We start from the raw sequence: 16,517 nt of genomic DNA, 5'->3' as shown, positions 1-16,517 counted from the left end.
ATTTATTTCACCTACAATGCATAGGTTTTGAGAGTATTCCATGCTTAAAGTATGGACCTGCAGATTCTCAATACTGGAGCACTATTATACACCAAACAACTTCACTATTAGCAGTGTTCTTTCCTTTGAACGTTACTTTGCTTATTTATATCTTCATCCATAAAAAAAAAAAAAAAAATTTTTTTTTTTTTTACATACCTAAAAATCAATGGAACCCTTTGTTAAAATTTCTAACTCAAATACCCACCACTGCTCCCCATATTTACATTCATTAAGAAAGGGACTCTATGCAAAAAAATTCACCACCCAGGCCGAGTACTCAGTAAGCTGTCAATCACTAAATAATAGATGTTTGTAATAATGAACACACCAGAGAAAAAAACTGTTTTTAAACCAATGACATTATACCTTTCTTCACACAACATATACCACACACTTGCACCATTAGTGTAAAGTTCCTAATGGTTCTCAAAACTCTGCAGACCCACCAAGCTCCCCTGTACTATCACACAGTTATTAAAGCCATTTCTTCTCTTTACTACCCCAATCCCCAGTCAGCCAAAAAACAACTATCAAAAACCCAAATACAACAAAACAAAACGAAAAGGGATTCCAGAGCTGATATACGGAAGGCTTATTAAAGGGCAAAATGAAGCAACAAAAAACTATGAAGCACTATGCAAATTCAATTTATTATTTTTAATGTTAACTTTTTCCCATGTTAATGTCTGGAGTATTTATTGTACATGGATTTAAAAGACAATAAAAACAATGTTAAACATTTTACAAGAAATCTTTATACGAATATAAAATACAATATCGATTTTAAATGGAGTTGCTTTTACCCATCAAAAGGTTGGGAGGGGATAGTGAGGGAAAAGAAAAAGGCAATGACATTTACTGAGGACTCAGTCACTTGCCAAAGGTGGTACTAAGTGGCTGAGTCACTTAAGTCTATCTGACACCAAAACACATTTTTCGTTTCAATGAAACGACACACCTAGAAAAATTGAATACCTCTCTTGATTTCTTATTAGTTAATTGAATTGGGAAGAAATTTCCACAAGGGCAAGAACTAAAATATTTCAAGCTTTTAATTTTACTAGGGTTTTTTTTTTTTTCCATACATGATGTCATTTCCTGTTCTCCACCCTGAGATTATAAGCATTACTAATCCGGGAAACCCTAGTGGCCTAGTGGTTAAGAGTTACGGCTGCTAACCAAAAGGTCGGCAGTTCGAATCCACCAGGTGCTCCTTGGAAACTCTATGGGGCAGTTCTACTCTGTGCTATGGGGTCACTATGAGTCAGAATCAACTCGAGGCAATGTGTCTGAGAAGAGGGAAGTAGTAATGCAGAGTAACAATTACTATGTGGAAGGAGGAGGATTAAAACTCAGCTTTCTCTGGTTCATGATCTTAAAACCCAGAATACGATCTTTTAAATACAATAAGAAAAGCTTATTTTTTAATGAAGGTTTATTTCTGATTCTGAAGCTGGATGACTCTCCTTATATGTATATATTAGATTGAGCCTAAAGAAAACTATGCTTTATAAAAGTAGCTATCTCAAAAAAAAAAAAAGTTTTTTTCAATGAAAAAATCATTTCTATTAGGAAATAGAATAAATAAAGGCATGCTTGAAGCAGGATTCCAAGTGAAATCAAATTCCCATGTCAATGTCAGAATAAAACTAATCTATAGCACGTTTATCTACAGCTATCATAAAAACCTGCCACGACACACATCCTGGCACATGTGTGCATGCATGCCACAATGCACACACACATATGTACATGTAACTTAGATTTTCACGGTCCTCTTAATATTTTCATTATTTAAAAAAATGTTATCATGTAATTGAGTTTTGCTTTATTAAATACTACATATACAAGCTACTTCCTAAATTGTCCTAAATGATAAAAGGAAAAATTATGGTGTTTTACTTGCCCAAATCTACAATTTTAGTAATATTCTATCATTATTACTACATTTATAGATCATAACTAAGGATGAATAAGAAAAGCACTGGACTTGGCATGGAAATATGATGCATTTTTCTCTTTCATGGAAAGAGATTGAATATATTTGTTTTCAAACTGGGGAAGAGAGGATTTTGGAAGTGTCATTACTGAAGAAGCAATGACAGGGCCAGAAATGAGAAACGTAGAGAGAAATGAAGAATTAAACAGAGAAACTGGCAAGTTTTCTAGAGAGCCATGTATATCAAATTATATAAATCATTAATTTTTTGAAATAACTATATATGAAATCAAGGATATTTCTTAATGAATCCATTCTTCTTGTTGTTTTAAACATTTTATTAACACTTTAAAACCTGGAACTGGCGTAAATAATATATTGATGAAATCAGAAATTATATAAATGGTAGCCATCTTCCCCTAAAAAAAAAGTAATAAGATGGCTGCTTTCCCAAAGTGATGTATTTTTACTCTATTGATTATAATTAATTTATTCTGATCCTTCCTAATGACTTTTTTTTTTTTTGGTCATTTAAGCTTTATCTCAACCAATATTTACTGAAGCCTGTTTAGACTGTGTTAGTCACTTTAAAGAACCAGACTTTATTTCTGAAGAGTTCCAAGTCTAGTGGAAGGAGGCAGAAATGTAAAAAGTCCAATATAATAAATGCTAGAACAGAATACAATGTGTGCAAAGGGGTATGGGACTAAGCAAAGGGGTGGAGCAAACTGTCAGCTCTGTTTCATCAAAGAACAACGGACCCAGTATTCCCTCCTACATTCCGATAAAGAGTATGGGATCATGGCAGTCATTAACAAAAGCAGTAAGACAGGAATGTACAGAGGAGGACGAGAGGTGGCTAAAAAAGTAATGTGAGGGCAAAAAGAGCACACTTAGAAAGAACTGGGTACAGTTAAACTGCTAGAGCAGAAACTGCTCTAGACTGCCAACTGTACGCCTAAAAATCTGTAGATGTACACAAACATGGCTAAAGTTTAAACAGGCACATGGTGAGTATTCCCTTGGGTGGCAGAATTCAAGAATTAGCAGAGGCAGAGTAGAAAGACAAGTGAGTGTGTGTGTTCAGATTTCCTGGATTCTATACAGGGGTAGCAATTTTCCTTCACATAAGTAGGGCCATTGATGTTAGTAAGGAACAAAGGTTCTATTAAGGCTTATTAAGTGATTTAGATATCCTGGTGTGGAATTTTTCTGTCTAAACTTTTCATTATTTATTATAAATGAAATGGTAAGAAATAAGATCTTGTATCACATTTTATATCTTAAATGTATAGTCCAAAATCATCTTTGGTAAAAGGGTCCTATATATAGACCCCAGGAAAACTGAAGATGACCTCCTGAATAAATGACAGTCTCTCTCTAGATCTGTCATATTTGAAAATCCGGTAAACAGGAATATTGAGTTTCCTTCAAAAATAGTTACACTCACCCACATAGAGAGTTTTTATGTTTTGTTTTGCTTAAATAACTGCCTGTATTTTCTAAAAGGCTTTATCGTGTTCATTTACTTGTTTTTTTACAATTTCACATTGTGAAATAGCGGGTGTAAGGACAACTAAGGCTCTATAATCACATGACACCCTAAATATATAAAATATAATTTTCAATAAAAAGATACTTAAATGGACTAAAGTTTTAATTCTTTAACGAAGCATCAATCCAATAACTTCCTTTGATCACATATTCGAGATTACACTTGTCATTGTTGGTGCTGTCACTATAGCGATAGTTTTCTTCTTGCTGTTTTCTGGTTATGAAATTCTTCGGTGCGTGAATGTATTATTAAAGAACTTTCCAGCAGGATTCCTATCTTAAAATAAACATTCCATTCCTGGGAGCCTGATGTTTTCACAAATACTAAATGAATATGATTTTGTAATCTCAATGGCCACATTCACAATATTCAACATTTGATATACCTTTGCCATCATAACAGTGTTACACAAAACAATCTGGAATTGCATCTACTAAGTATAGGATTTCTATTTTGTCAAATTTATGTCAGTTCTATGATGCAATTCATGTGAAAAACATTTCTACTTGAGGCTTTCAGTACTTATTCCAGTGAAGAAAATGGGACCCAATAACTGTGGAGAGTAACCTTGGATTTATTCCCTTGATCACTTATAGGATATTGTGAGTACTTTTCCATAGGAAATAGAATTCATCAAGTAATGTAAGTGGAATTTTTTAAAAGTCACTTTAAAGCATGGCATTACATGCTACCATAAAAAGTGGAATAAAATTAGTCATGAGTAGCAAAACCTATATGTAATTATGAACCCCAAGCCCTATGCATATTATTATATGATAGTTCATTTGAAACAGCATTAAATAATTCTTTCCTAAGGTATCATCTATCATTTATGTCCAATATTTAAGATTTAATACACTTTGAGTAAACCTAAGAGAATGTAGATTGTCATATTTCTTTCCTACAACGCAACATAGCACAAAAGGTCTTCTTTGAAAGTTGTAAAGAGTGTTATATACATTTTATGACAATTACTTATAAAATGCATCAGCTACATTATGTCACCAGGAATTACTTATTCTTACCTTTCTGACTCAAAGTACCTAAACAAAGGGCATATATTCAGAATACAGAGAATACAGGCCGTGAAATTTTGCTGATACAGCCTAGATCTGTTCCCATATTGCATAAACTTATCCTAGATCAGCCTTATTAACATCTTAATAATTTTAATATAACTTCTTTGCCTATAGAAGTATTCCTTCCTCATTTTTTCGGCTAATCAGTCACAAAATATAAATTCCCTTGCTTGATTTATACATCTAATGTATAAAAATATTTTTTATTCATTTACCAAAAAATGACAATCTTTTACAGCTTCCATAAATCCCAGCACTGTCCTATCCCACATCTCACGACTATGACCAGGAACATCTTTGAAAATCATGTTTAATGTGGACACAGCAACTTTGTTTTTTGTCATTTGCTACCATTCACAGCAAAGGGTTATGAAAATGGATTCACTTTCCACTATCGTCAACAGACAATTTGATGGCAGAATTTTAACCACTGAAGAAATGTATTTTCTAGATAGTATTTAAACAAGCAAAAACTAGTTTCTGGTGTTAACTGTCTTATTAGCTAGTCTGTGATAGCACTGGGCTGGGTTAAGATTACATTTTCTGTGTGTACTGTAGCTTCTTATTCTAGGGGATACTAATTAGTTCTAAATGGTGTTAAATACCATCCCTGCAGTTGCAAGTGCTTCTCTGGGATTTTTACTAGAGAAAAGAACTCCTGTAATTTAAAACCACTTTGTTTTCTTCAATCACAGCTGTTGGTGAAAGGCTGACCTGTAGTGATAGTAAGGGTTTTCACCCCTCCTGTATTGCCATTAGTCTGCACTTATTTTCTAACCTATCTTTTCCCCTTGTACCAGGGCTCCTCCATAATTCCCTGCCCAAATTGCACCCAGCAGAGAAATAGCATTAAGCTAGTTAAGTCCTTCTCTCCCCCCACCCCTTCCTCCCCTTACAAAGCTCTGGCTACCCTTAAAGAAAATTCTCCAACAACGTGTCAATTTTATATTGGTCACAAAGACAACTTCTGTTGGGGGAGGGAGGAGGAATGAGGGACTGGAGCTTGGCTGTCCCTTTCCACAGACAGGGATCTTTGTGGCGATCAGAAAACATTTCCTGCATAAAAATCAACACATTCCCTGGTTGCAGCGTTGGGGAGCGAGGAGGAGTATGTATCGGCCCTCTTCTCACACCAATGAAACACATCCATTAACCTCCCAAACAGGAATGTCATTTTCTCAAAGTATGTCATGCTTTCTTGCATTATTAAACCTAATCCACAATCTTAAATCCTCTGGTAGCAGCTCCCCCACTGGGGATTGGGCGGAAAGCTATAAATCACTCCTGCACTTTCCGTCTTTTCCTCCGCATTTCCGTTGCACTGTTTTTTTCGATCTAGCTCATCTCTGACAGGCTCCCTCTTCGTGTATATCAACAGAGGACCAAGAAGTGAGCGCAAAAACCACTTGCAAGAGGCAAATCGAGTCCTACAGGATCTGCTTTTAAGCACACGCGGCAACCACAGTCTCATTAACGTGATCCCACAAAGGAAGTCAAATCAAAGTCTGCGTTTTCATTCTGGGGCCCCCTCTCCTGCCGAAACGTGGCTTCACAGCCAATGCAGACCCCGAGAGTTTGCGCTTCCAGTTGGGTCCCATGTGGGGTTCTGCTGACCCACCAAAGAGCTAGAGGATCTGAAATAAAATCCCGGGCCTGGGGGGGAGGGGGGGTGAGGTGAGGCCTGGTCTTGTATTCATGTGTCAGGAAGTCATTTGGAGCCAAAGGGGCTTGCTCTTGAGTTTGTGGCACCTTTTAGTGGGGTTGCCCAAGTTCAAATCTGCTGTGGGGAGGAAGGGGGAAATTGTGAAAGGCAGGGAGGGAGGGAGGGAGAGAGGGAAAGAGGTAGAAGGGGCAAAGGGAGGTAAAGAGGATCAAGGGCTGGAAAGGAGCAGAGAGAAGTCTACAAACTCATTTCTCAGCAGTGTGTATATGTAAGTTTGCGAGTGTAGGTCCGCTCCAGGGGCTGCAGCCTGAATAAACGCACCCCTCCCTCTCCTCCCTACCTCCACAGCCCAAGCCGGCAGCCACGTTTCTGCATCTCTTTTTCTCCTGAATATGCCATCTGCATTTCCAGGACATGTTGCTAGGCTATTACCGTCCTCATCGTACCATTTCTAAAATCTTGAACCCTCAAACTAGTGTAAGAGACCTTTCTTTACCAGTAAAGATCACCAAAAAAGGAATCCAAAGATGGCAAAGCAATGGAGCAACCATTAGGCCTATGTGTCAAAACAGCACATTTTACCTCCATGCCCCACACTCATCTCCTCCCCGCCTTCCCAGAATTGATCTCCCCCTCTCCTTTGGGCACTCACCTTCTTTGGGCGGTCGCTTGGCCTCCCTGGTAAGATTGCAGACCTGGGTGGTTTGCAGCTCTTGGGTCAGGCAGCCCTCGGTCTGCTCATTCAGGGGTAACACCACGTTATTTAACAAAACCAGCGACTGATCGTCGATCCCCCACTCTCCCAAATGCTGAGGACAGGTGCACTTTGTATACATGATCCCACATGATTCTGTTCTCCCATTTTCCGACTTTAAGCAGCTCTCCAACCAAGTGCATAATACATGGCAACCAAACTGGCTTGGGCTCACCTTGTTCAATACCAAAAACTCAAAAAAAGATTTCTGATCTTCTTCCCCTTTTTTCTGTAATCCTGGGAAATCAGTTGGAAATACCCGACGTATTTGAATAAAATTTTTATCATACTGTAGAAAAACAAAAGCATTCTTGGAATTGCAGAGTTGCATTATAGAATGATTCTTTCTTAAAAGATCCTTTATTTTTTCATGAGAAAAATGATCAAACTGATAAGCCAGGAGGGAAAAGTTAGAGCAGCTAAGGTCCTTTTTGGAAAATTTCAGGTAAATACTATATTTGGTTGGATCTGGATTTTCCAGCGTCCAAGTGCAGTTTGTAAAGTTTTTGGGAAACATTTCACTTACAGAATACGATCCATAAATGACTCCCTTCACCAAAGTTGAACACCAGAAGTCTTGGGCAGCATTAAATCCAAACATAACCAGGAGATAGGTGGAAAATATATAAATCAGCAGGTTACGAACAGCCTTCATCCTATGTCATTTGGCCTGTAAAAATGGCAACGAAAGTAAAATGCAAGTCTATGCGCATTGAAAAAAGAAACTTCTTCCAATACTACAGCCAGCTGTTCTCAAGATTTCAGTAAAAACCCTTTTTAAAAGAAGGGCTGGTGATTCTTATTTTATAACGTCGGGAAATTATCCGTTGCTGTGTGAACAGCGCCCTCACGTGGTTATACACAATGGTCAAATTCTCTAGATTCAATTTAAAAATAACATTTAATAGAATATTAGTAGGAATGCCCTAACTTATCTAGCAGGCTTCCCTCCAAGTGCATTATGGTGTAAATAGAGTAAAATATAGGATGTTTTATACCATAACCGACAGGTTAATTATTGAGATATTTTTAATCAACCTATACAGCCTTTTCTCTCCCTCAGTCCTCTGTCTGCGGTAAACATCATGACACAAAATCTAATCTGATAATCTGGGAACAGCTGTCATGACATTATTTCTTTTCTCTAAAATGTGAAAAGCAATTATGATAAATGATAGCCACGATTTTAAAAGCACAGATTATAATTTGTTGCACATGGAACATCATCTCCCAAATGCCCCTAATTGCCTTTGCAGGGGCCACCATGTATATCGATGGGAAAATTCCTGTACAAAAACACGGGCATTCCTGTGGGTTAACAGAATTTAAAAACTACCACCTGGGAAAGGACTTAGATCACTAGCGACATAGCTAAGACTTGTTGTTCAACATCGCCATTGAGAATCAGGATTTAAGGTAGTCATTTCAATGTGACATGCTCTCTTGGGATGCATAAAGTGGATCACTGTTTTAGTATCTTTATCCAAAAGGCGATACTAGTGAAAAATCCCAGAACCGCAGTAATTGAGCTGGCTTCAGTTTTTAATTTTTTTTTAATTAGTGTTATTTTATCTGGAGTTATCTACTGTAATTTAAGATTTACACACGGTAGATAACACATATTAGCATTTTCTTTTCTAGTGGATTTCAATTATTGAATTGCTCCCTTTCCAACACAGTTCCAAAGCTCCTCTTCTTTTCTTTTTTCTTTAACCCTGGCCTTGCATAATAAAGTAATCCTTAGTTATATTTACCTCTGTAAGTTGTTATCCAAAAATAACTCGAATTTTTTTTCTGCTTTAACCTTTAAGAAGTTATTTCTTAGAATAAATGACACTGCTTTTTTGTTTAGCCTTTGAGCTGAGGAAAGTGATACCGAGTTAATTTTAAAAGTCTTTAGGCTGCAGTCTCTTCCACTGTTCTGTAAACAGAGACAGACATACAGACACATAGTTAAGAGTTTTCATCTCTTTGCCTGGGGCTTCTGAACTAGAGGATTAAAAAAAAAAAAAAAAAACCCTTTTCCTTCCCGTTGCATAACACACACCAACACATGCACACGGAATCCAGTGTCCAAAGTCCCTGAAGATAGATCTGCATTTTCGAGATGATAATTCAAATTCTGGTCTTGATGTTGGCAAAAACAGCCCCAACTCTGAATCTCTATAAAGCAGCAACTTAAAATAACATCAGCAACTGCTGGGACTATCAAAACAGTGCTCTCTGATCTCAAGCATACAGCTCAATGAATAATTCATCTTATTCTTGAGAAAACAAACTCAATGAGCATTTAAAGGTTAAAAAAACAAGGAAAGTTGGAGGAAATTTTGGAAACAATTTCCTTTTTTTTGCTGTAGCACTTTGCAGGCAATGCAGGTCTGCGCAGTATTCTTCAGGATAGTGTAGGCGTTGAAAGCCAATGTGACAATAAGTGTCTAAATTAGGAATTCCATCCCTGAAAGGGGGCTTCATTTTATAATCGGTAACTCAAAAAGCGGTCGTATATCTTTTCCTAATGAAATCTGGTACTTTTGCTTCCATTAATCTGACAGTGCAGGTCTGCAGTGCTGTGCTCATCAAGGGTTAGGAAGAGTGAGGAAATAGCTCTGATTTCACTTTCACGCCTGCTCAAGAGAGCTTCCTCAATATAATGCTCTTTATCTCTAATCAGCCTTGGTGTAGAGTCTCATTTTCTTCTAAACAGTCAAACAGGAATCACTGAAACCCCCATCCCCCTCAGTACTGCAGAGCCAGTTCAAACAACTGTATTTCCCTCTTTAAGAAAAAAAAAAGTGGGGGAGGGGAGTGGCTGTAGGGTTAGCCACCGAAGTCTCAAGGAGGTTGAATTTATTTATTTATTTGTCTCCTGCTGAGAAGGAAAGGGGCGTTTAGTTGAGCTATTCTCAAAACTGATTTTCCGGGTGACACTTTAGTTCAGTCGAACATAGACGGCGCCATCACTCCACTAAAATTTTTCCCCAATAGAAGATCCACTGCCTCCCCTTATTTTAATTTTCTGTTAACCTAAAATCCTTCCCACCCCCCCCCCAAAAAAAAAGCTACCTCAATCACACACGACCGCCAGCTTTTCTCGGTCTCTCTGCCTGTTCTTTCCGACCCAGTACATCTCTTGAAAACCATACTTCTCTAACTTTTCAACTGCGGCGTTTAAGTAAATGCAGACAGTCGGATTTGCTCGCAGCCCCCTCCATCCGCCAGCAACAGCCTTTCCTTTCCTCGTCCTCCCTCCCCCAAACGCCAGACCGAAAGCTCGTCTGTGGCGACCCCCGGCAGAGAGAAGGTGACCCCCAGACCCCCTTCCTTACCTTCCACTCTGAAAGCTCCGGGAGGCTCTTGCTCTTCTAAGACACCAGCACAGCCACGCGTCCCAGCAACAGTGACGGAGAGACTCCCCTTCGGTCCCAATCACCGTTGCCCATTTTCCCCGGCTCGGCTTCAAAAATCAGGGTTTATTTTTTAAAAAGCACACGTAGAAGAAGCAAAAGGCGTGGGGAAAAAAAAAATCACAAGAGAGGGGTGGGAGAAAAAAAAGCCCCCAGGAGCCCGGAGCCTGGCGCCGTATCCAACTGAATCCAACCTCCAAACCAAGGGGGGTACCCCCCGAAGAGAGACTCTAAGAAAACAAATAACAACAAAAAAAAATGGAAGTGGCTTAAGAGCGAGGATTTGTTTTACCAAATCTACCCCCCAACAAACCGATTAGCCAAAAGCAAAGAAAGCGCTGAGACGAGAAGTGACCGGCGGCGGCAGCGGCTGCGAAGGCAGATTTGTTGGGGCGGTGGGTTTATTACAGGAGTATTCGTGGTCGGATCGGAAGGCTCAAGCTTATGCTTTTTCCTTTTTCCGCTTTCCTCCCTCCTCCTCCTCCCCCTCGCAGGTACTGACGGAAAAAAAAAAAAAAAAAGGAGAAGGGGAGAAAAATCCTTGGCTGGTGATGTCGGAAAGCTGTTTGAATGCCCAGCAAGGAGGGAGGCGCGAGAGGGAGCGAGATAGTAAAGCTCTGTCTCGGGAGTGCGCGCCGGCGCGCGGCGCTCGCTCTCCCTGGGGCGCGCGCGACGGCTGGGGGTGCGCCCGCCCGCTCGCGCCCGCCCGCCCGCCGGTCCCCCGCGTGCTCGTGGGCGCGCGCGTCCCCGTGCGCCGAGCGTCCCGCGCCAGCGCCTGTGCGCCCGGCTGCCGGCCCAAATGAAGCTCGACGCGCCCGGCGCGGCTGCTGCGCCTTCCCCGGAGTCCTGCCTCCTGAGGGCGCGGGCGGGTGTGTGTGAGAAAAGGCCACAGGAACAGCGGGCGGGAGAGGAGGGAGGGCGGCGGGAGAGAGCGTGCGGGAGGGGGGTCCGCGGAGCTCCAGCCAGGGCCACGGTGCGCCTGAACGTCACGGCTACTCAAAACCAAGCACGTCCTGAAAGCGGCTTTTTCTACGTCTGGGAGGTTTTTGCATCCTCAGTTCCCACCGCTGAGGCTGGCGGCGACCTACTGTAAGAGAAACTCACCGGGAAGCGAGACAGGGGGGCGCGGAGGACAGGAAGGCGACTTTGAGGAGTGGGAAGTAAATGCACGACTTGATCGTCTCTCTTTCAGTGTCTTTCAGCACGGACCTGTCGCAGCTGTCATTTCAACACCGGGATTCAGAGGAATTGCTTCAGTCCGCTGCGGAGGGGGCAGAACTCAGCGGTCGAAGTGCTGCGCGTCTCCGGGTGGAACAATAGTAGTTTTTTTCAGCAAGGTCGCAATTAACATCTTATTTGTTCTGGCTAGATACAGGCTTTGTCAGGACCGCGGTGCAGCGACCGAGGTTGGGCATCTTGCATTGCCTTCTGCATGGCAATGGGATCGTGGTTGTGATGTCTGAACTTTTTTTTTTTTTTTAATGTATCTGATTTCTTTTTTTCAAGTTTCCCTAGTAACAGGTTTTAGGATGAGGGTGGTAAGAAACGAGGAAAAGGAAGAGAAGCTACCAGATTCTGGACTTAGTAGGAAAAAAAAAAAGATAATTTTCCACCCTTCTCCTCTTTATTTTATTTCAATTAAATTTTTTTTTTTTAAATTTTGCCTCCTGAGCAGTGGGCTGAATAAGTATTTGATGAACTAGCCTCAGATACATGCTGCAAAAAGGTCATTCGCCTCTGGGTTATGTCTCTACTTGTAAACGCAGTTGGTGGTTTGCAAGACAAGTGCTAAAACAGGGCAGTGATGTGGTGGGAGGAGACCCTAACGGGTAATTCATATAAAGTGTGGAAGTCTTCTAAAGGGTGAGTTGCTTGAGCGGCAGGTGGAGTTGAATAAAGCAATTTTCCATCATTTCCTCTTTTTGCTCTTTCTGCATTTTTTTCTTCCTCCCGTTCCTTTCCCCTGGGGCGATTGGATAGCCAAGAACACCATTTTAAAAGAGAATTATAGTGAAAACATGAAGGTACAGATGATCTTTTATTCACCAGAGTTGTTTGAAATATTAAAATTGGCCCTTTACTCCTTAATACATATTAATAAGGTCACCCCCTTCAAGGCTTTCTCTTCTAAGACAAGTGTTTGGAATAACATCCTGTAAGGGAAACAGTTAATCATTCCCCATTCAGCAGGCTTTAACCATATTCTCAAGAACAAATCACTGCCTGAGAGAGCAGCCTGGGTGGTGTTTTGGTTTTGTGTCATTTTTGCTTCATTACAAGATTTTTTATTCATTTGAGAGAATGTGAAAAGAAAATAAGGTTTATGTTCAGGGCATAATCCAAAGCACTGCTGCTTAGGCAAACGCAGTTTCTTTGAAAAACAACATTCAGTAATGCAAAACAGAAAAACATTTCATTTATTCCAACTTCAGCAGAGGTTGCAATTATGACATTTGTTGACATTTTGGTCAGTTCTGTTCTTTGAACCAAAGCAAAAATAAAGATATTAATGACAGATATAAAACCAATGGGGGAAAAAGAGAATGTTTTACGTGATTTGTACATAAAAAGGAGAGGAAACAATCTGAGATTAGATATGCTTCTGTTTTTTCTGCAGTGATTTGAGCATTGTCTTTCACCACTGTGGTCTTGATATTTCTTAGAAATTCTTAAATTCATGATACAGTGACATAAGAATAACAGCCAAAAGGAGCAATTTATAAAGCCTTAATCCTAATGGAAAGGAGCACTCCCTCCCAGGTCATTTATATTCAAGTAGAATGAAGGACTGGGTCAGAGAAGAAAGCCACCCTTAATAAAGCACTTCACCCTTCACACTGTTTCCCATAACCTTCATAAATTGCAGGCTACTGAGCTGGCCTGATGATGATCCTGCTGAGGTATATTTATAGCAGATGATTTGTGGATGATAAATATGCCAAGCAAGACACAGTCTCCAGTAACCCCAGGCTGGCCTGACTTCCTCAGGGGGTCATAATCAAGAATCACAAAAAGAACCGTATATGGAGAATCTGGGCTGTGGACCCTGACAACAGCACAATCCGAAGGCAAACCAAGGAGGAACCGCCTTGTGTAGTGTCTAAACTATATTTCAGGTGAAAGCAATGCTGACCTAATTAACCCAATGACAGAAAGGGAGCAGCGGTTTACATAACCTAGGCTCTCTGTGCCCTTCCCCCCACCCAGAGTGGCGCATTTTTTATGCTTCAATGTACTTTTAAGGCACCATTTCATATTATGATTACTGGCCTTCACTGGCCTCTTTCACAAGGCTCTGTGTATGTGTCTGCATATGTGTGTATATGTATATATGTGTGCACACATATACCCATGTTTACATATATAAATTGCATATACATGTGTATAGATAAACATTTACGTATATGCATATATAATATATGCACATATGCATTTCAGTTGTTACACTAGTATCTGGGAGATTTGATCAACTCACCTGCCTCTTCTTAAATTTATTGATAAGTAAAATAGAAAAAAAAAACTCAAGTTAAAATAACATGAGGGTGGTTTCACTACATTGCTTTATATTTCTCTTTGGTAAATCATAGTATTATCACTCTAAACCTGACAATTAATTGTATAAAGTCATTGTCACTTACGTTTTCTTGACAATTTCAAAACGGTTATTTAGAAATCAGTGTTAACACATCAAAATATAGGTTGACCCAGATATGTAAGGTTAATTTGTTTCAGATTTTTTAACCCATTATTTATACATTTTATTAAGATTGCTTCAGAGAAATGAGGTTTCTAAGTGTAATTTTATAAGTATATCTCTTTTTCTTCTTTTGCTTTTTAGTCCTTCTGTCTTTGAGAATAACCCCATACTCCGGCATCATTGCTTTCAATTCCGTATCACCTGCATATTTTCCAGACTCAAATAACATGTCCTTAGCGTATGTTTACTCAATTTTAGAAAGTGTTCTCTCTCTCTTCCTCTCTCTGTATGTATATACACATCCTAATTCTTGTAAATTGTCTTCTTCAGCAAGACTTTAAGAATCACAAATAGATTTATAGATTATTCCTTGTTCAATATGCTCCAATTTTCTAATACTTGTCTAGAATACATGCAAAAAAAAGTCTTTTGGAAACCACTAATTCCATAATTAGTAACATCTTTGGAGATATGAATCTTAATTATCTTATTATTTGCTATAATCAAGAAATGCTTTAATATATTCTGTGTTAATAAAAAGATAAAATATTACAAGATTACATTGTTATGAGTACTTACCTTATGCTTGAAATTAGCATATTTACTATTAACTGAAACTACTTCTACTACTTAGTATTATTATTTAATAATAAGGTCTCTTAGAAACCAAGCTGAATTCCCTGTAGCCTCTATTTAAAAACCATTTGGCCATTTTCAACTTGGACACCCCAGAATAGAAAATACATGACAAATATGCTAGAAAATAAAAGGACAGAGTAGGGTAAAGGCAGAAGAGATAGGGTGGTTATCTGCGGTTAGTTCTTGGTACTCATAGCCAGAATTATTTAAAAGTCCATTGAGCCTGCTTGCATCACATCTTAGTTGTTATCGTTATTTCCCTGTATAATGACACAAAAAATCAAATTGACAAAAGTTTTTGGCTACCTTACCCCAAGGATTCATTTGTGACCCTCAGGAAATGCCACAAATGTTGTTGGTATGTGCCATCAGGTCAGTTCTGACTCATAGCAACCCTATGTAGAACAGAAGGAAACACTGCCAAGTCCTGCGCCATCTTCACAATCGTTGTTATGCTTAAATCCATTGTTGCAGCCACTGAGTCAATCCATCTCATTGAGCAGCTTCCTCTTTTCCGCTGACCATCTGCTTTACCAAGCATGATGTCCTTCTCCAGGGACTGATCCCTCCTGACAGCATGTCCAAAGTAAGTGAGATATAGTCTCACCATCCTTGCTTTTAAGGAGAATTTGGGTTGTACTTTTTCCAAGACAAATGCCACATATAGGTAAAACACAACATCACGTTTGTGTGTTGCAGAAGCATCTTGGAAAATATGGACTCTAAAACCTCAAAATATATGTTAGCAGTTAAACATGAATTCACCCCACAATGCTTTTCTGTCAGTTATTTTGTCTATTTTTTAAATAAAGTTACTATATTTATGCTATTATTTTTAGTTCCTGGTATTTCAAATGAACTGGAAATCAAATTTCTACATTTTTACCCCTGAATCTGACACTAATTATATACCTGGCTATGAATAAGAGGGCACTGGGAGTCTGGGTATGAACAAGAAGATATGGACCCTTTGGACTTCAGTTTCCTCACAGAAAAAGAACCATTTCTAAGGTTCTTTCTGACTCTAAATAAAAGAAAATATCTCACAAGAAATGAAAGCAGTCAGAGAAAAATACACCAAAATCCTACACTAGGAAGAACCGCATTCGTTTCATTCAAATGCTGGAAAGCCCTTTACTACAGTTTTTTAAACCTCTGTAGTACCATCTTTACCCCTCACTCCTTGCTGTCATCTGCTAATGTCCAGACACTCCTCTCCACTCCTATTTTGCCCTTATTGTGTTAAATTTCTTTCTCAAACTGAGGTCACACCCTACCATTAATGAAGACAAGAGCTAAAATAGTCAGAACTAGCATATCTCTTGACCTTAGCTAGTACTAGAGATTGAGGTCCTCTGGTCACCCATTATCTCTGAACTTTTGTGTGTCTCCAAATCTGTTCCTGACTCACTCACCCCACCATTACTCTTCCTGTCAAATTCTCCCATCTTCCCCTCTGTATCTTCTTGCTCTCCTCTACCAACAAACCTTTTCACAAAATGTTCTCCACACCTTTCATTGACTAAAACCTGCCGTCTTAGGAAGACATAGTGTCTTTTGCAACTGCTTCCAGTAAAAGCCACTTATTTTCCTGCTACTTACACACCATGATTAACTAGGTACTGCCGGGAGATAGAATCAATATCCTTGCCTCTCCACCATTGATTTCAGATCTTTACTCCTCTTTTCACTTTATACCCGTTTTTCATTGATGGTTATGCCTTCTGCCTTTGCCGGCTTTGCCC

The 16,517-nt window shown here is 39.4% G+C and overlaps 1 protein-coding gene across 1 annotated transcript in view; it reads right to left on the bottom strand.

The window, feature by feature from the left end:
• Positions 1 to 7,687, bottom strand: part of ADGRB3 (adhesion G protein-coupled receptor B3) — a 795,310-nt gene extending 787,623 nt beyond the window's left edge. The window contains exon 1 of the mRNA XM_023544583.2: positions 6,931 to 7,687. Within this exon, the coding sequence (XP_023400351.1) occupies positions 6,931 to 7,687 (757 nt within the window). The remainder of the gene's footprint in view (positions 1 to 6,930) is intronic.
• Positions 7,688 to 16,517: the final 8,830 nt, after the last annotated feature.

Source organism: Loxodonta africana, chromosome 1 (genome assembly GCF_030014295.1).
Source record: "Loxodonta africana isolate mLoxAfr1 chromosome 1, mLoxAfr1.hap2, whole genome shotgun sequence".
Classification (NCBI taxonomy): Eukaryota; Metazoa; Chordata; class Mammalia; order Proboscidea; family Elephantidae; genus Loxodonta; species Loxodonta africana.
This window is presented reverse-complemented; position numbering and strand designations above follow the sequence as displayed.